This window comes from Cladophialophora psammophila (genome assembly GCF_000585535.1).
Source record: "Cladophialophora psammophila CBS 110553 chromosome Unknown aczJe-supercont1.11, whole genome shotgun sequence".
Lineage (NCBI taxonomy): Eukaryota > Fungi > Ascomycota > Eurotiomycetes > Chaetothyriales > Herpotrichiellaceae > Cladophialophora > Cladophialophora psammophila.
In genome coordinates, this window is record NW_006912932.1 from 696,070 (window position 1) to 714,069 (window position 18,000).

Genomic DNA, 18,000 nt, shown 5'->3' on the forward strand with positions numbered 1-18,000 from the left:
TGAATGGAAACCGACCCCAAGCACATCATTGGCAGTTGCGTCTGGAAGCCGCTCGAATTTCACCGGGACAGCTTCTCCGTTTTTCAAGATCAAGAGACTGGACATGATTTCGCCCGCTTGAGGCCGAGACATGCGCTTCCTTGTGCGCTGAGTATATGTAGTGCATGGTCCATCAAAGCAGTCGTCATCTACGAGTTCAAACTCTCGACGCAACCCAAGCCGGCAACAACACAACATCCCTGACCTCTCTGCCTGCTCTCGCCCTCCTTGCTCAGAAGGAATGCGCACATTTAACAATGGCCTCGAATGGCTGTGCCACCTACGTTTTCGTGGAAATGAAACTCAAGGGGAAGCAGGCGTCCGTCTCTCGTGGTAACCAGATTTCACATGCCTTGAAGAATCACCATCGCGCGGCGCGAAGAGAACGCACAAAATTGTATCTGGCAGCGCGCCAGAGCCTTCTAGCCAGGAATGCCCATGGCAAGCGCTATCAGGCTTTGTCAGATTCCAGCTCATCACCAGAGGAGTCGAGCTCATCAGAACGAAATAGCCCTGAGCAGAAAGAGCGGCAGGTCTCGGAAGTCGAGATTTTGAACCCCAAAGCCCTGGGCATGGTGCTTGGGCAAGGACGACTTGATCCATTCAACATATATCCGCACGATAAAATCTCGCTGTACGTGCACGAGATTCTAGATCACGGTAAGTCAATCTCGCCCTTGGCGGCATTTCCTTGTTATTCCGCCTCTGCCCCTGCTGTTGCAAACGAGAGGAACCATTGCTGCGTGGCCGACTCTCGAACCTAGACTGATTCGAGTCGTTTAGCTATCAATCACACCTGGCCTGGTGTGTGTCCCTTCGGATACGCTGCGTCGCATCCCGTCAGGCGAGCCTGGTTAGGCTGTGCTATGGACTCTCCTGTCGCTTTCTACTCTTTCATCTTTGCAGCTGGTCTGCACCATGCTTATTTGCATGGCTGGAGCAGGATATCAAAAACCGCATACAATCTGTTATTCTCGTACAAGACGAAAGCAATAAGCCTAGTCAACGCGGCATTGCAGAAGGTAGATGTCGAAATCTCGGACGCGCTTCTGGTGTCTATTCTCATCCTCGCGGCACATGGCCCAGCTGCGACTAGCTGCGACAAGGAGTCACCAGAATATCCGGTGTCTCCGCTCGCTAATGCACAGGACTTGGACTTTTATGGCAGCCTGAGATTCGATGAGTTGCACATGGGCGCACTCCGCATTCTGGTGGCGCGTCGAGGAGGGTTGAAAAACATTCAACTGTACGGCATCGCTGACATGATTGCACTGTAAGTTGGGTGACCTGTTTCACCCTCCCTTGCGTCGTATGCCTTCCAGGCTTGCAGAAGCGCGCCGACTAATCTGAGCAATACAGTGGCGAAGTCTATGGTGCAAGTTCGACCCTGACCAAACCAGAATTCCGGAAATGGTTCGCATGTCCAACCCCGCTCTTACTGCTACCGGATTACCAGTTTTCGTCCCGCGAAATCTTTCCTTCATTGCGAAATCGAATAGTGTTCAAGCAATTGCTGTCCATATTGTGCGCCATGTCTACAATTTGTAAAGCCCTCACACATCTTCGTCAGGGAGGAACCAATCCGGCATTTTTCACCAACATCATACGAACCAGAAACAGGGTCCAGCATCGTCTGCTCTCGCTGCCTCATCAAGAATCCAGTTCAATTCTGGACCATGGTATCTATGAAACCTGCCGCCTTGCCGCAATGATATTCAGCGACATGGTCATCTTCCCGCTTCCCCCCGCAACAGAGATCAGACCACGGCTAGCGGGGATGCTGCGGAGGACCCTCGAGAGCTTGCCGGTACACCTGGAGAGGGCGAGTCACACAGAGATCTTGCTGTGGGCCGTCATGTTGGGAGCCATTGCAGCTGCCAAAACCGAGAGGCATCGGACTTGGTACCACTTGGCTGTCAAGCAGTATGCCGTCCTGCTCGGTGCGGGCCGATGGACCGAAATGCAAACGGTCCTGAAGAGACACCTGTGGATGGAAGAGTTCTGCGACCCACCAGCGAAAGCGGTCTGGCAAGAAGCAATTGGGCTTGATTCCCCTGTGCACGCAGCATAGATGCCTGAGGCAAGCGGCCCCCTTTGCCTAGCTGGCCAAGTGTCAGAATCAGGACGATAAGAGACAACCGATGCGCATTAGCAGGATGTCGGTCCACCAGACGGATCTCCTCCGCGAGATGCCGAGGTCTTCCCTTTTCCGGACCTCCGTGAAGCTGACGCTCTCAGCTCGGCCATCTGTTTTCCGGAATTCCCAACCGTTTGCCTCAAGTCGTCGTCGACCTCGACGACGCAAACAAGCTACTGGGTTTTAACGTGTCCCGGAAGCGTCTGAGAACAAGAGTCCTATTACTCAGAGGAGTGATTCGCAGACATGGGCCCGGGTTTGACATGATCAATAGGTTGTCCATTTGTCATTACTGTCATTACACCATTTCAAATCCATAGCGACTGACATAGCACAAGCCCTTTTTTGATGCTAATTACGAATATACCGACGACGAGCCGATCCCACATGTCGCCAGCAGCCCTTGCTTTTTCTCAATCCACTGCTACCTTGCATTCCTCCGGTTACATGGGTAGCTAGAGGGACTTTTTCAGGAAATCCAGCACAAGGCCCGCCATCTGGCCTAGATTTGTCTCGAGCAGGAAGTGGCCGGCGTCAATGAGGACGACCTCTGCGTTGAGGATGTCTCGCTTGAAGGCCTCGGCGCCGGGCGGGACGAAGATGATGTCGTTCTTGCCCCAGGCGGCCAGCAGCTTGGGCTGGGCGCGGCGGAAGTACGCCTGGAATGCCGGGTACAAGGGCACGTTGGAGCGGTAGTCTGTCAGCAGGGCGATCTGGACGTCGCGGTTTCCTGCCTGCTCGTCGATCAGCGCATAGTCAAGCCAGTACGACTCCGGCTCGAGGCGCTCCGGACGTGCGCTGCCGGTCGTGTACTGGCTCTTGATCCCCGCGAGCGTCAGCGCCGTGTCGTTGATTGGGGCAGCAGCGGCCTGGAACTGTGCGGGCGTGGTCGCGTTCCAGAGCGAGAAGATGGGTGGCCAGAAGGTCGCGCCGAACCCTTCAATATAGGCGTTTGCGTTCTGCGAAATGAAAGCCAGGATCGACTGCGGCCGCTGCAGCGCGAGCCGGAACCCGATCGGCCCGCCGTAGTCGTGCATGTAGGGCACGAAGGCGGTGATATCCTTCGCGTCGAGGAACGCCGCCACGCTCTGCGTCAGCGCCGCGAAGCTGTACGTGTAGTTCAACGACTCCGGCACCACCGTAAAGCCGAAACCCGGGTAATCCGGAGCGACGACATGGTACCCGCGTGCCGCCAGGATGGGGATGAAGTTTCGGAACTGGTGCGACGATGAGGGGAAGCCGTGCAGGAGCAACAGCGTCGTGCCGTTGGTAGGGCCGGCTTCGCGATAGAACATCTGGATCCCGTTGGGCAGAGTCACATTACCCACGGTGTACGGCAGCCCACCTGCTGGGGTCTGGTGACTGAGGGTGAGGAAGGAGAAGAGACAAAGGACGAGCTGGGAGAAGTTCGAAAGCATGCCTTTGGCCATGGTGAATGAACAAGTCAGCACCTGGCAAGATGCTTCTTATTGTCCCGCGGAAAAGCCTCAGATATTCACAAACCGCGCCTCGAGTGTCGACTGCTGATCTTTGATTCTCTTCTTGAGATGCGGGCCCCCCCAATATATAGTACCTCAGTGCCCGAGCGCAAGAACCTACCTGCCACCACGAACCAGCGGTCAATGAACATACACACTGTTGCATCATCGCCGGGATCGAAAGAGGAAAGTCATGACCACGAAAAAGGGCGTGCCAAAGCGTCATCAAGAAAGCTGTTGCAGCCCCGGCCGGGACCTTGCAGAACCAAGGAAACCCCGCGCGAGCGCGAGGTCGCTCGCGTCCATACGCAGACTTGCCCGTTTCGACCTTCGTCGTCAAGTCGCCTGTCGACTCCTCACTAGTACTGTAGTAACCTGGCCAAGGCAGTGGGCTGGGGCTGGGGCTGGGGCTGGGCTGGGGCCTTTCCCAACACGGAAGGTTTCGAAACCCCTGAAAGGGAAGCCTCGTCTGCTCACCATGGTGACTAAACCCCGCCATGGGCCATTCTTGGCCATTCCCACCACTCGCTTTTGCGCGGCCTTAGACGCAGCCTTAGTAACACAGCATGGGATTTGTGTCAACTGGGCTGCTGTATACGGGACATCTGGCTGCCAAAGTACCGGCCGTTGAGAGATCCTGTAGGCGGAATGGATGTCGAGGCGGAGGCCGGTATTGGTCAATGAGGCTCGAAAGACGAGAGCGAGACCAAAAGGGACCTAACTACATACCTACATGACAGCACGGAGAACTCACATCGTCAAAATCCCATACAAAATCACTGCATTGCAGCGAGACTCTGTTTCGAATGTCTCCCGCAAATGAAGGCCAGTTATCCACGTAACTAGCCAGTTGAATGGACGAAAGGAAACCCCGACGACGCCTAACTACCGCCAAAAAAAAAAAGGTCGCCATTCCGCCCAGATCCTTCGTGTGTAGCAGAAGCGTCCGTGCCCGTTATTATTCCTTTCCAGACTCAACCATCACCTCTTTCACTCGGTGACGTCGCTGCCGCGGAACAGATCGCCCCCCACGAGGTCGTCTCTGCCTTGGTCTGCCTCATAATCCTGTCGATGAGATTTTACTGAGCACCATTTCGAGCAGGGACCCGTGTTTATCACATTGCCAGGACTCAACAGAGGCTGATCTTCTAACATTCGTCAAACTCTCGTCGAGGTTCTACCCTGGCACGGGATAATATCACAGGTTCTTGCTGTATCCTAATAGAGAGTGGTGCCTGTAGTTTTCACAATATCAAGGATTCCAAACATGTCTCGAGTTCATGAATGGTGTCGTGTGACGCTGCCCTTGGTGGCATATAGAACAGACGACGAGCTTGATACTCCTGATAAGTCATGGCGGTACTGAAAGGTCAGCTCACAATGATTCCTGAAGCGATTTATTGTTGAAGCTAGCACGTGTGTGAGAACTCCCTCGTAATTGCAAGTAGGACGAATCTCGAGCAGCCTCATCGCGGCACAAAGGCTGTGATTAATACGAGATTCAATGGAACACTCAGGGATAATCGTGCGTTAGCGATTCTGAAGATCCAGCTCCACCCCATCGTCTAATGGTAGGCAATCTCCTGTAGCATATGCTGCTTCCCGTCATTCTTTAGTTGATCGTGCGACAAATCCCGTAGCCTGGTAGGTGTCCACATGACGCACCCACATTGTGCCACGGAAAGCCCGCGGATTGCGCCAGCAGCCTCCTCTGTCATCCTCTTCTTGGCTTTTTTCTGGTCATCGGTGGCGGGCTTTTCATGGAGCTGGGCAACGAACTATAATACAAGTGGTCAGATTATCAAAGTGTTTATGGCAATGTCAATTGCTCCGGGGGCCAAGGTAATAAGAAGGCTGGGGGAAATTTTGAAAGAGGCGTCACCTTGTCGGTGCACCACTTTTCCAGCAGATTGCTTCAGATGATCTCCATCGTCCCACTTCTCCTCAACCGCCTCGTTCAGCAGATCCTCCTTGAATAAATTCCATTCTTTGTATCATCATGGCCATCACTCTCCATCGGGGACGTTTTTTCCCTCAGCAAGCGGTGTCGTGGGCCTCCTTGACGCTTGAAAGATGCAGATCTCACATTGTAATGCATGTCCTCGAACACTGGATCGATCTCCTCTTGTAGCTTCCCAGCCTTCTTGCCAATCCACCTACCTCGCTGAAACTTCCATTCCAGAGCGAGTCCTTCCGCCCAGCGTCGACAAACTTACGCCGATCTGTGATGGTCTTAGTGGTAAGCTCCCTCCAATCGCGATTCTGCTAAGTAAGTGGCTGAATGCGATCGAGAAATTCGGCTCGAGACAGATCGGCGACCTTCTCAAAGCATTCAACATGGTAGAAGTCTTGTATCAGTCAGTGTCCCTCGTGGCCAACGTGGGCAATGAGTGGCGTACCTGAACCTTGACGATATATTACCCCTGGCTGGACACAGATCCGATACTATCTAGATCGGACCTGTCCTCTGCAGGAAGAAACCTTGCATTTGGCTCGAAAAGTGGCGGTTGGTGCGATCTCAAGAAAGAAGAAAGGGAATACCTGGTCGGCTCTCTGTAATGGCACATCTAGCTTTAGTGCTGACCCTTCCGTGTCTTCAGCAGTAGATGTATTGCCGATCGAGTAGTCAGTTTGGTCAACTGGGTTGGTAGTTTGGTCAATTGGGTTGCTAGTTGCATCCATCTCGATCATGTACTGGAGCAGTCAACCGAAATAGACAACTTAAAACTTGCTTTCAATATGAATTGAGGAAGTGAACAATAGCTCCGGTTCGGCATGGAGGCATGACTCTGGTGAAGCGAAAGAAGATGAAACAGGCAAAACAGAAAAAAACCGCACGCGGGAGGTGCAAAGACGATACTGGCAAGGCAGGAGCAATAGGAGCTTCTACCAACTCGGTGGTACGTCCTCGGTACCTGGCCTGCTCTGTCCTCTAGAGCGTACGTCCACGTGATCCAAGGAAAAGACTCCTCATCCTCACTTCAGTCTTTCCATTGATGTCAATAACATAGCAACTTCGCCATCATCATGGCGGTGTTGGCTTTCCGCCGTCTCACCTGAACGCAGCAATTCTCCGAAAGGCTCTAGCTTGGCCGAACCCCGATGCCTTGAAGCAGCACACCACATCTCAATCAAAGCATAGCGACAAGTCATACCAAGATGAGACCGAGTAGTGACTTCTTGTCTGATAACAGGCAGCATCAAAGGATATTTGCAAATCGTCAGGTTGGACACTGAGGTTGGAACTGAATTCCGCATACTAACCGGCTACATATACCCGAGGCAAAGCACCCAACGCGTCCCAACTCCGAGCCCGAGATTAGCAGATGCGGGGAAGACAGAAGGGCAGGGCACAAGTCGTCGGTCAAGAGATTTCTGGCTGGAGGAAAGTTGGTTTGCTCGTTGCCTCAGATTGATCGGGAACAGCACGGAGACGTCTGAAGATGGCGACCGAAGCTTTCACGGTGTCGCGCGAGCAACTGACCGGGCCAAAAGGTGTTACTGCGTTAGTGACGGGCGGCGCGTCAGGAATTGGACTGCAAACAGTAATTCTCCTTCACGAGCTTGGCAATAATGTTATCGTCGTCGACAGAGCACGACCTCATCCAGCTGCTCCAAAGACCTTGACTTCATCACCTCGCTTCCTGTACCAACAATGCGACATTACATCATGGAAACAGCAAAGAGCCGCCTTTGAGGCCGGATTCAAGAAGTTCGGGTCCATTGACTGTGTCTTTGTCAATGCGGGAATTGCCGAGTACAAGGACCAATTCTTCAAGGACGAGCTAGACGCAGATGGATTGCTCAAGGAACCTGACAGGAGGGTCATCGACATTGACATGCACGCGGCCAATGACACGGCGAAGTTGGCCATCTACTACATGAGGAAGAAGGCGCCCGACCAGAAGCGGGGAGGGAGCATTGTCATGACCGCGAGTCTGGCGGGATATCTGGCCAGTGCTGGGGCACCGCTATACAGTGCCGCGAAACATGGTCAGGACCCAGTCATTGGCTTTCAACCTGCCGCATCGCTGATAATATGTCATAACAGGTATTGTGGGCCTGATGAGGGCATTGAAGAACGACACAGCAACACTTGGGATCGCGGTGTCTGTGGTGGCGCCGGGCATCACTTTGACCGATATCATTTCAGGCCGCAAACCCGAAGAATCTCTAGCTACATGGGCCTCGAGAATGAGAGGAGTTGGCGTTCCCATCAACGATCCGCAAGAGGTGGCCAATTGCGTGGTGTACTTGATGAGCCTGGGCATCGAGGCCAACGGCAAAGGAATGCTCATTCAAGGTGGGCGGGTGGCGGATTTGGAAAAGGGGATAGCGACGTCGAGGAAGATCTGGATGGGCGAAGAGATGTTGAATTTGTTCCGGGGGGGACGGACTGCGCCATTGTTTCCGAACAAACTATAACAAGCTTCATGGACCTCGGTCACTGGGAGGGTACCGAGTCCCCTCGCGCCCTGGACCCTGGACCCAGTACCCAGTACCCAGTACCCAGTACAGAGCAGACCGAGCCACTGTAGCTATGGATGTACGAGGAGTATAGATAAGGCTGAGGGTGGCTGGATTCTCACGCAAACCCCCCGGTTCGTGATCGACGATGGCCAGGCTGCTTCTGGCGCAATCACCAAGCCATCAAATTTCGCTTCCCTAGTTACAAAGGCAACATCCCCCGTTTCTTGAAGTTGCGGTCAACACGAGCCTTGGACAAACCCCCCCCCCGCCGCCTTCGATCCTGGGTGCAGTTCTTTGCAATCATGGGGTTGGACAGCCATGTCCTTTCGTATCTCAGCTCCACATCCTCTGTACTCTGTGCTTCAACCTGTGCATTCATTCACCCTGATGCACCTCGCCGCTCCTCTTCATGTCTGTAACTGTCAAACACCTCAATGCTGATACGGCCTTTCTCCTCGTCTTCTCCTCCAAGGCGCATCCTCTGCCTGCAGATCTCACTGCCGCAGGCGGTGCCTTTTCGGTGCTCATAGATCCATGGATCAAAGATGCCTCCATCCTTACCGCGCCCTGGGCTGCAAAGACCGAGCACGCCATCCCCAGCGCCATTGAGCATCTCTCCGAGCTCGACGAACCGGACGTGCTCATCGTGTCGCAAAACAAACCTGACCGCCGCCACAAAGACACGCTCCTCCAACTGCCTCCGGACGGGAAGACCATCATCGCGGCCGAACCGGGCGCTGCAAAGACCATCAAGAGCTGGAATCATTTTGATCCCACGAGAGTCCATGCGCTGCTCAGATATGACCCCAAGGTCAAATTCGGGCGCTCGTTGCGACTCCCGATTGCTGCTCTTTCACCACAGGGGTTTCTGGGAGAGCTCAACATTGCCTTCATCCCAACCAAACGCTACAGGACCGGTCTGCACAATGCCATCGGCATCACCTATCAGCCGCCCACTCACACGAGGAGCATTGCTCCCATTGCAACCGTGGATCTACCAAAAGCCACCAGATACTTCCACATGCCGCTCAGCCCGATAACTATGCCTCCGTCCAGCCCGCCAGCGCCTCTCACTCCTCTGGTCGATCGACCCCAGTCTCTTGATCTTCCTGCTCATGCCCGCGAGTCCGTGCAGCGCCCCCACACGGCGCATTTCAAAGGACATCGACTGCGGCTGTCTCGCTCGGCAAACACTGCTTCGTCTGAATTCCTTCCGTCGACTGACCATCCTTCCATTCGAATCCATCCAGAACCCGAAGCCGGGGCGGGAGACATCGTTCAAAGAGTGCTGACCATTCCCGACCACCCTACGCTCTTGGACAGTCCTTTCCACTTTGAACTCGATCCCGCACCCTTCACGTTTGTCAACAACCTCCCCACACCTCCAGCATCGCCTGCGCCAACCGCGGTGGCATCTTCACCAAGCGCGTCCTCAAATCCACCAGCGACATCCCCAACCAGCACTTTCTTCCACCACCGCCACAGATCTTCCGTGACCTCCCATCAGAAGTCCTTATCCAGCGTCTCCTCCATGCCACACCTCGCACGCATCACTCCCGCCCGTCCCAAAGCCATCTCAATCATTTACTCGCCTCACGGCCTCCCACTGTCTGATCTCCAGCCCTACATCCAAAATCATCTCGTCCGTCTGGCCGGCGCCCTTCCTTTGACCTTGCTCCTCCACTCTTTCGACTATGCGCAAAACCCTTGGTATCTAGGCGGCAACATCATGGCCGGGATGTACGGCGGAGCAGAAATCGCCCGCGCATTGATGGCTAGATCCTGGATTAGTGCCCACGACGGACCTAAAGACGGTCGTGGGAAAAGCGTGAAGAAATGGCGGGTGAGACGCATCTCCGTGGATGAGGTGAGAAGACATCTGTGGGAAGGAGAAGATGGCGAATGGCTAAAGAAAAGGGGATGGACCTGCGATGTTCGGCACTTGGAGGCAGGGAGAGGGATATTTATTGGACCGAGTAGAGATCTTTGCTCAGGTATGGAGGGAAAGAGGGAGAGTCGGCTGTTGAGGTTTGGCGGCGGAGAAGAGTTGAAATAGAAGGGTTGACCAAAGAGGAAGGAATTCTCGATCCCAGCGTTTTACGACTGACCAAAAGCTCTGCCGGAGTGAGTTGTGACGATACTGAGAATGGGGACACCAGAACGACTAACCTTGAATGTACAGCGTACGAGGTATACTGTTTGTCTATTTGATGAGAAACGACGTGGATACCTATACAACGACCGAGCGTATTTGTATGTATATACCTCGAACTGTGCTTTATCCCTTACCATTTTCGTTCAGGAAAGGGAGCGAGGCCGCTTTAATCGGGCACGTGACCGAGCATCAAAAAGGCCTGGCCGAGCACGGGGGAGCCACAAGGAGCGCTGGCCCTGACACCACTTCGCAGAAGCCAGGCTGAGGATCGCTTTTCGATATGTCCTCTCCTTCCGCCTTCCTCCGGACGTCGAGGACCGTGCTATGAAGGACACTAGATGGGCTGATGTGAGCTTCTCTCCGCGGACCGAAGATACTTTCTTTCTTCACACATGGCAAACTTCACACATGGCAAACAGGGGCTTCGCGGACTCACAGCCTTGTTCGTCGTCTCATCGCGTCTCGTGCTCTGCTACGCCAGAGCCCTGGTCCCGCCATGCTGTGCCTTCTTCAGCACGACGCCGTACCTGTTTCAGCGGCCGATCTTCCGCCTCGTAGCGAGCGGGCACTCGTGGGTCGCCATCTTTTTTTATCCCGATGGGGTTCGTCAATGCTTTGAAACCCATACAGCTCGCGAGGGCCAAGCAGGTCGACAAGGCTCTGAGTAAACTGGCCTCCTCGTCATTCAGTTGGATCTTTCGTTTACTGTTACCCGCCACGGTAGCCACGTTTGCTAGCTGGCTGATCTGCAATCTAGGGCTGTATCGAATGTCTATGGAGAGCGATGCCTTTTGGTTGAGGAACAACACTCTTGAGCTAAGCGTCAGCTGGACTTGGGCTGTCAGAGATCCATCCACGGCGTAGTGGCCACGTAGTTATATGGAGACCAGAATATCTATAATTCACCACAGTGGGCTCTGATCTATTTGCTCCAAGGCAGCGTCATGATCATCAGCGCTTTGGCTCTCGCGACAACCATGACACCTATCTGGCGGATGGTGACATTGTTCATCCCTATATATTGGTCGTTAAACTGGAGTCGTCTCATCGGAGACCGTAAGTAAACATTCTGAAGTCTATATCGCCGCGTTAACTAACTTTTCCAGCCTAGACTAGTCTGTGCTGCTTCATGGGCATCGCCCTTGAGCGAACTCGGCCTTTCCGACCTCCCGAAAGTAGCAGCCCCCTATTCGCCCTACCTGTCGCCTCTCATCATCCTGGTCGCCCTCTTAATGATGTCTTACCAGGTTCCTTCTACGAAGTCGCACCTTAGTCTACCTGGCTCCACGACACTGGAATCAAATATTTTCCTCTCGATACATCAGAGGCTCTTGACCGCATGTACGGCTCTCTCGGTGGCATCATTCTTACTCTGGGCATCCTCATCTCCCCACACGCTCGCTGGACACTTAGCCGTTCGCCGCTTCTCTGGCTCCGGAAAGTCAGTTTCGCCATCTACCTTCTTCACGGAACGTTCTTGCGCACCATATTTACGTCGGTCCTGCATTTTGGGCATCCAAAGACCCTCGTCCCCGAATACAACGCGGACGGCGCCGAGTATCACGTCGAAAGATACCCGGTACCGGGATACTTCCAGTGCGCCGTCGCAACCGTTGTGCTGGGTGGTTGTGTCGGCGTGGCGAGCCAAGTTTGGAACAGAAGATTAGAGCCGGTATTTGCGACGATTACGAGTAAGCTCGAGGTAATGGCGACTGGCAAGCCCGAGCCCGAAACCCGTCCCAACGAGAGCACGATTCTACCCCGGCGAAAGGATTGAATACGAGGCTTGGAATCGATGCATGAAACATACCTCACCGTAGCCAGCCAAATCAAGAGCCAGATTGACTATCTATTGCCGGGACTCCCGTTGCCGATTTACTCACCACTTTGATACACTAGAACACTCTCTGGATATACGTCCAGACACGACATCTTGAGCACGAAAGTGACTTTCATCCCGCTCATGGGTTTCTCAAAAAATGGATCACGTGGAGGCAAGAGCCTCAGATCTTTGTGCAAGGCTTCAGCGTGACCATCTACAACCATCCTTCGATCTGATCCTGCACGTTTTCCGCGTCCAACCGGCTCACACAAATTGTTCGAGATATACCGTCTAGGATACATACACTTTCTCGACACCTTGGCATATACCTCTCTTCCAGACTTATCTTGCAGAATTTGAGAGGCCAACGGACTGATACTCGCGGGCCCCAAAAGAAGAAGCGGACTGACATTCGTGTATGACACTGCCAGATTACCTCATGAGTTGATCTCGCGCATCGTGATCCGCTCCAGAACGCGGCAAGGCTCCGGTGGAAAAAGGGTCATAGAGTCCGGCCTAGAGCCCAGGCAGTCAAGGAGACGGACCACGAGGCTAAGCCTCTCCAATGTTCAGGGCTTTTCAGATCAAAGTCATATTCTCGCCCTTTTTGGTGGCATCATCTTCCCCTTTGTCCGTAGGGCGATCTGGGAGCCTGGATATTCTCCAGAAATCATTGAAAAGCATAGCATCATCACGTTCACCTCTCAGGGTCTATCTAAGGCTCGTGAGTATCATCTTTTGCCCTCCTTGTGCCCTTGTCTTATTTCTTTTTTTCCACCGTTCAGAGTATGCAATAGTTTGTTTATGGTGGGTTTCTCTGTCTGCTGACACGCCGGTCTCCTCATCCTACTGCGCCAGCGATGGAGTCATCGACGTGTGACCCTGCTCTTCTGTCCTCGGCCTGTGCTCGGCGCTCGTATTCTCTTCTTCCTTGACCTTCTCAGTCCCCAGACCCTCCATTCCCTCGTCCGACGTTCAGTCCACTTCCCGAAATCTTTCTGTCCTTCCCATGTCACGCAAAAGTCTATTGAAATCCTCGGCTTGCCTAGTACCTACCGCAGCCAAAGTCACATCCGCCCCATTCTCGATCAAGTATTTCGCTACTTCTAGATGACCCTCAAGACAAGCAGCGTCCAACGCCGTACCATAACCCTCCCATTTAGTATTCACACCGGCTCCGTTTTCAACAAGTAGGCGGACAACGTCCTCATGGCCATTCCCCGAGGCCAGTTGTAGTGCCGTACCGTATTCACCGCCCTGAGCGTTGACATTTGCCCCGTGCTTGATCAGCAGTCGGACCATTTCCACTTCACCCATATACGACGCCGCTATTACTGCAGTATTGAACTGACCGCCCTGGGCATTGACCTTGGCTCCTTTCTCGATAAGTAGTTGGACCTGTCGCACATCACCACCCCATACCGCCGTCTGTAGAGGATTAGCCCATTGGCCGCCCTCGGCATTCGCATTAGCTCCAGCGGTAAGCAAAAGGCGGGCAACGGCTAGGCAGCCCTCTGGTTGATGGTCTATGCTGCCCCCCTCTGCAGCGGCCAGTAAGGCAGCATCCAACGAGCCTAGCGTTTGATTCGTCTGTAAGGCGTGTGTGAGCAACAGTGTGACCATGTCCGCCTCACCCACGCTGGCTGCGAGGCTCAAGGGCGTTTCATTTTTGTCACAATTGACTTCAATCTCTGCTCCAACAGCCAAGAGTGCCTGGGCCACGCGCATACTGCCGGCTCTGGCTGCATAATGTAAGGGACGTCTTCCGTGTTGGTCCTGCTGTTCATGACTGGTTCCATCCTCAAGTAAGCCCGTGACCAATTCGATGAGGTCAAGTGTAGACGCAACATGCAGCAAAGTAGGACACTTATCATCGAAATGCAAGTGCCTCCAGGCCACCACTAGATGGCACACTTCGAGCCAAGTAGGTAATATTTCGTTCATGTGCTTCAAGAATAAATGTCTCTCGTGACAGAAGAAGTACGTTCCCTCCGAGCAAGATGCATGGTGGAAGATCTGGGAGGCTGCATACTCAAGAAATGGCGGTAGTGGCTCAATGCATGGCCCGCCATATTTGTCACCCTTTATGCGCAATTCTTCCGAACCCAAGTAGTTGAGACAACCCCGAAATAGAACAGCATGGCTTTCATATATTGAATAGCCTGGATTCCACGCCTTTGGTTCGTTGTGCCGCCATTCCTGACCAACCTCAGCCAGCGAAGACAGGAGGGACAGTCCGCATGTGATGAAGGGTTCATTCACAGGCTTAGATGTGAAGAAGTCATTGACGGACTGGTGGATCACCTGCACTTGGTCCACGTAAATGCGCTTATCGGGCAATGTGGACAACATGTCCCGCCTAGATCCAGGAACAACTTCCATGAGTCCACCGGACCAGCTCACAATACATTTCTTCATTCGTTCATCAGAATCAACAAAACTGTGGGTATCCTGACAACGGAGCCTGCACGGTGAAGACATAGCATCTTCAGCAGCTAGTGCAAACTGCAGTTCAGTGACCGACAATGGTCGGAAGGCCAGACAGACCCACTGAAACAGACGTAAGGATCGTTTTCGGTTGCCAACGTCGATCACATGTTGAAGAATGTGCCTGTAAACAGAATCGAGCTCTGCCGGCACTTCTCCTAGTCGTTGACGAATCTCTAGCGGGGAATGACCGTCAAGTAGATATTTGCGCGCCAGGGGAGCGACCAGACGGGCCCATTGGAAGATGCCTCCGGCGGCCGCCCTCTCAGTAATCTCTGTTACAAAGTCGTTCCAATCCGAAAAGTCATCATGTGGAACAGCTTTAAGTGTGCTGTCTCGTAACGTTTTCTCCATGTAAGACATTATGTCTTTTCTGTTGTAATGCTCTACCGTTATTTCGACGCTTGGCATGCTGGATGTGATAGGATAGTGGCGAGAAGACATGCAAATGCTCACTTTCTTCTGCACTCTGCTGAGCCGCCCATCCAGCTGGTGAAAGTAATCTGCGGTGTTTGCGGCATCCTTGCCGGCCTCATCGAGAGCGTCCACGAAGATGATCAATCGTCGTGACTGCGCCGCTTCCTCGACTGCCTCGATCAAGAGTTTTTCCAGTTCTCGTTGTTGCCATTGCCAAATGCGCCCGGCAGATCCAAACTGAGTTTGCTTTTCCTTATAAGCAGTGCGTATTGGGCCTCGAATCGCAGCGGATTGAGTGTATAACTGGTTGAGAAGACACCGAAGCATCCCGAGTGGCGATTTCTGGAGTTCAGATCCGCGAGCATGGAAGAAGAAGTCGAGACAAATGCTATGCTTTGACGCAATATCCTTTTTCAAGGTGCTGTAGATGAATGACATCAAGGTCGACTTGCCAGATCCGGGTCTACCCTTTATCCACAAAAGTCCATCCCTGCTGTCATGCCAGTTTTGATAGATCTCGTTGTCTTGAATCCACTCGCAGCTTTGACCATGACGATGATCGATATTGCTTCTTCTGTCTAGCATTTCTGGAAATGCGAGCGACTCCAGAACATCTGCGAGCGTGTTAATTGATATTCATCGAGTGGAGGACCATGAATCACAACAATGGCGCTTACTCTGGTCAGTCGACGAGAGAACAGCAGGTGTGTCTGTTCGCATGCGAGTTAGTGATCCCAGCACTAAATTTGGCGTGATTTTGATGCACCGTCGCCTGCCCACTTTTTGATCAAGCGAACAATCTCCCTGTAGTCTAGATTGTCTGCAGACGCAAAACGCTGCATGTTGCGGTGGCCCTTCTCGAAGCCTAACTGGTACGATCCATCAATCACCGCAGAATCTCGATCCACCACCTACACCCCATGAAGTTAGGGGCCGTAGTGCGAAGGTATTTTATCCACTGTGTACTAACCTGGATGACGGGGAAGCCAAAGACTGCCTCTGGTATAGTCTCAAAAATACAGACTGTGTTTTCGATACCGCAGCTTCCTGGAAGGCACTTCAAAAAGTTTTGATGAAGGACGTGGTTAGGAATGGATTTCGGGCGAAGTATGTCCAATGAGGTTGAGCTTGCTCCAGTCCAGTGGCCAAACAAAGATACGAAACGACCCAGGAAGGTCAGATTCGCTCCTTTGTGAGGCGTCCCGAAGAATATCAATCCTTTGGTGTTAGCGACTATAGCATGGCAGAAGGGATCTTTAGCGTCACTCCTTGCATTAGCCAACATCTTTATCCATCAGCCTTGGTCTTCTGGCAAATGGAGTTAGCAGACTCACTTGTTTAATGATTAAGCCTCCGTAGCTGTGACCGACAAGCACCAGGGGTCGGTCCCACTATTATATACCACGTTAGACTGTCTGAAAGCAGCGTCCAAGTTATTCTTTTGCCCCTGCAGCCACCCTAGGTACATCTAGGCAGCATCCTCTAAATGAAACACTCCATAAACAATTCAGGAGATATCAAGTCCACCTTGGCATACATGCGCTGAGACTGGTGCAGGCGAAAGACATGTCAAATGAGTAGAATCTACTTACTTCCTCTGGTTTTCGGGTCTGACGTATGACGCGGAGAAGGTCGTCGCCGTAATCGTGTAATGATTTGTTGATTGCATGTGTGTTCCAACGGCTGTTGTGGTTGAACAGTATTATGCGCATGTTGATATTTTCTCCAGGCAATAAGTCTCGAAGCCAGTTGATGGCTGGTCTTGCCGGCTGACGTGATTGCCATGTTGTTTCCGGATTCGATCCAAGACCATGAACAGCGATGAGGCTGTTCATTCAATTTATTATCAGCCAGAGCTTCAATGATGGGCTTTCGGGTCACTCAATACTCAAAGGCAGGTTCTGGTGGAATTGGAATGACCTCCTCCCACAAACGCGACTTATCTGGCGGCGACAGCGCAAATATACGTTTCTGGAGGGGAGAGAGGGCAATGCAGAAACATCCGTCGAACACGAAGAATATGAGCGGGAAAATCGAAGCCCATGATGGCCACAAAGAGACAAGCACATAGATGCTAGCCAAGAGCAAGGTCAGGGCAAGGCTCCAAACACTGTGGAAAAAGCTGTTGGAAAGGATTGCACAAGCCAAGTATGTGCCAGTAGCAAATCCTAGAGCCCCGAAGAATGCCATGCTGGTGTAAGCATTATTTGACTTCACATACGCTGATGATAGAGTACTAGGTAGGTTTACTGCCTACCGAGATGAGGGTGGCAGGCAATGGCACCAAGTCAGCCGACCAGGAAATGTCACGGCCTAGTAGTGCCACACGCGTCTCAATCCCACCACCACGTCTTCTACTCGACCTTGCAACCACTCAAACACCAACCACCACCTCGCCAAATCGTTCAAAGGGATGCCAATCGAGAGGCTAGAATACAACAGGCCATCGACGACTATTAATCACGTCGATATACTCTTCATTTGGACCGGGGAGGATTCGAGTCACGTAAGGTTGCGAGTGAGGCGAGATTCCAGCTGAGGCGAATGCACGTGACGGGGCAAGATCGGGATGGTAGAGCAGAGAGGAAGAGGATTGACGAGGCCGCGACGACAATGATATTGAGATATATGATGTTTCTACCGCATTTCGTCCTCTGGCTTTCTGATACGCTTATCACGACCGCTAATGTCACTAAACGCGTGACATTGACCCAAGCGTCCGCAACCTAGAGATCGATATTGACGCCTCGCACAGCCATCACGATTTTAACCGCGACAGAGCTTCTGGTATAGCTTATATACTATCCGACAGCTGCTGTGATAGAGCCCGAGCCCGAGCTCGAACTTGAGACTGGATAGGAGCGAGCTGTACTCGTCTATTGTAACTGCCTCGAAACTTAAATCGAAGAGACGAGGAAGAATGCGTCGAGAGGATTGATGTCAAGTTATCCTTAGTACAGTGTAACTCCCCAGTCCTCAGGAATATAGTGATGCT

The 18,000-nt window shown here is 52.7% G+C and overlaps 7 protein-coding genes across 7 annotated transcripts; 4 read left to right on the forward strand and 3 right to left on the reverse strand.

The window, feature by feature from the left end:
* Positions 1 to 296: 296 nt before the first annotated feature.
* On the forward strand, positions 297 to 2,110 carry A1O5_07472 (uncharacterized protein; the record flags this gene model as incomplete). The annotated part of the gene is made up of 3 exons (XM_007748061.1): positions 297 to 699; positions 823 to 1,312; positions 1,399 to 2,110. 3 exons carry the CDS (start codon positions 297 to 299, stop codon positions 2,108 to 2,110), a joined length of 1,605 nt encoding a protein of 534 aa, XP_007746251.1.
* A 521-nt stretch (positions 2,111 to 2,631) lies between these two features.
* Positions 2,632 to 3,606, reverse strand: A1O5_07473 (uncharacterized protein; the record flags this gene model as incomplete). Its single annotated transcript, XM_007748062.1, has 1 exon — positions 2,632 to 3,606. One exon carries the CDS (start codon positions 3,604 to 3,606, stop codon positions 2,632 to 2,634), a length of 975 nt encoding a protein of 324 aa, XP_007746252.1.
* Positions 3,607 to 5,219: 1,613 nt separating this feature from the next.
* Positions 5,220 to 5,993, reverse strand: A1O5_07474 (uncharacterized protein; the record flags this gene model as incomplete). Its single annotated transcript, XM_007748063.1, has 2 exons — positions 5,220 to 5,432; positions 5,871 to 5,993. The coding sequence occupies 2 exons, from the start codon at positions 5,991 to 5,993 to the stop codon at positions 5,220 to 5,222; spliced, it is 336 nt and encodes a 111-aa protein (XP_007746253.1).
* Positions 5,994 to 7,097: 1,104 nt separating this feature from the next.
* A1O5_07475 (uncharacterized protein) lies at positions 7,098 to 8,079 on the forward strand (the record flags this gene model as incomplete). The annotated part of the gene is made up of 2 exons (XM_007748064.1): positions 7,098 to 7,647; positions 7,706 to 8,079. 2 exons carry the CDS (start codon positions 7,098 to 7,100, stop codon positions 8,077 to 8,079), a joined length of 924 nt encoding a protein of 307 aa, XP_007746254.1.
* Positions 8,080 to 8,533: 454 nt separating this feature from the next.
* Positions 8,534 to 10,180, forward strand: A1O5_07476 (uncharacterized protein; the record flags this gene model as incomplete). The annotated part of the gene is made up of 1 exon (XM_007748065.1): positions 8,534 to 10,180. One exon carries the CDS (start codon positions 8,534 to 8,536, stop codon positions 10,178 to 10,180), a length of 1,647 nt encoding a protein of 548 aa, XP_007746255.1.
* A 1,076-nt stretch (positions 10,181 to 11,256) lies between these two features.
* Positions 11,257 to 12,056, forward strand: A1O5_07477 (uncharacterized protein; the record flags this gene model as incomplete). Its single annotated transcript, XM_007748066.1, has 3 exons — positions 11,257 to 11,335; positions 11,396 to 11,526; positions 11,553 to 12,056. The coding sequence occupies 3 exons, from the start codon at positions 11,257 to 11,259 to the stop codon at positions 12,054 to 12,056; spliced, it is 714 nt and encodes a 237-aa protein (XP_007746256.1).
* Positions 12,057 to 13,076: 1,020 nt separating this feature from the next.
* Positions 13,077 to 15,590, reverse strand: A1O5_07478 (uncharacterized protein; the record flags this gene model as incomplete). The annotated part of the gene is made up of 1 exon (XM_007748067.1): positions 13,077 to 15,590. The coding sequence occupies one exon, from the start codon at positions 15,588 to 15,590 to the stop codon at positions 13,077 to 13,079; it is 2,514 nt and encodes an 837-aa protein (XP_007746257.1).
* Between the last annotated feature and the right edge of the window lie 2,410 nt (positions 15,591 to 18,000).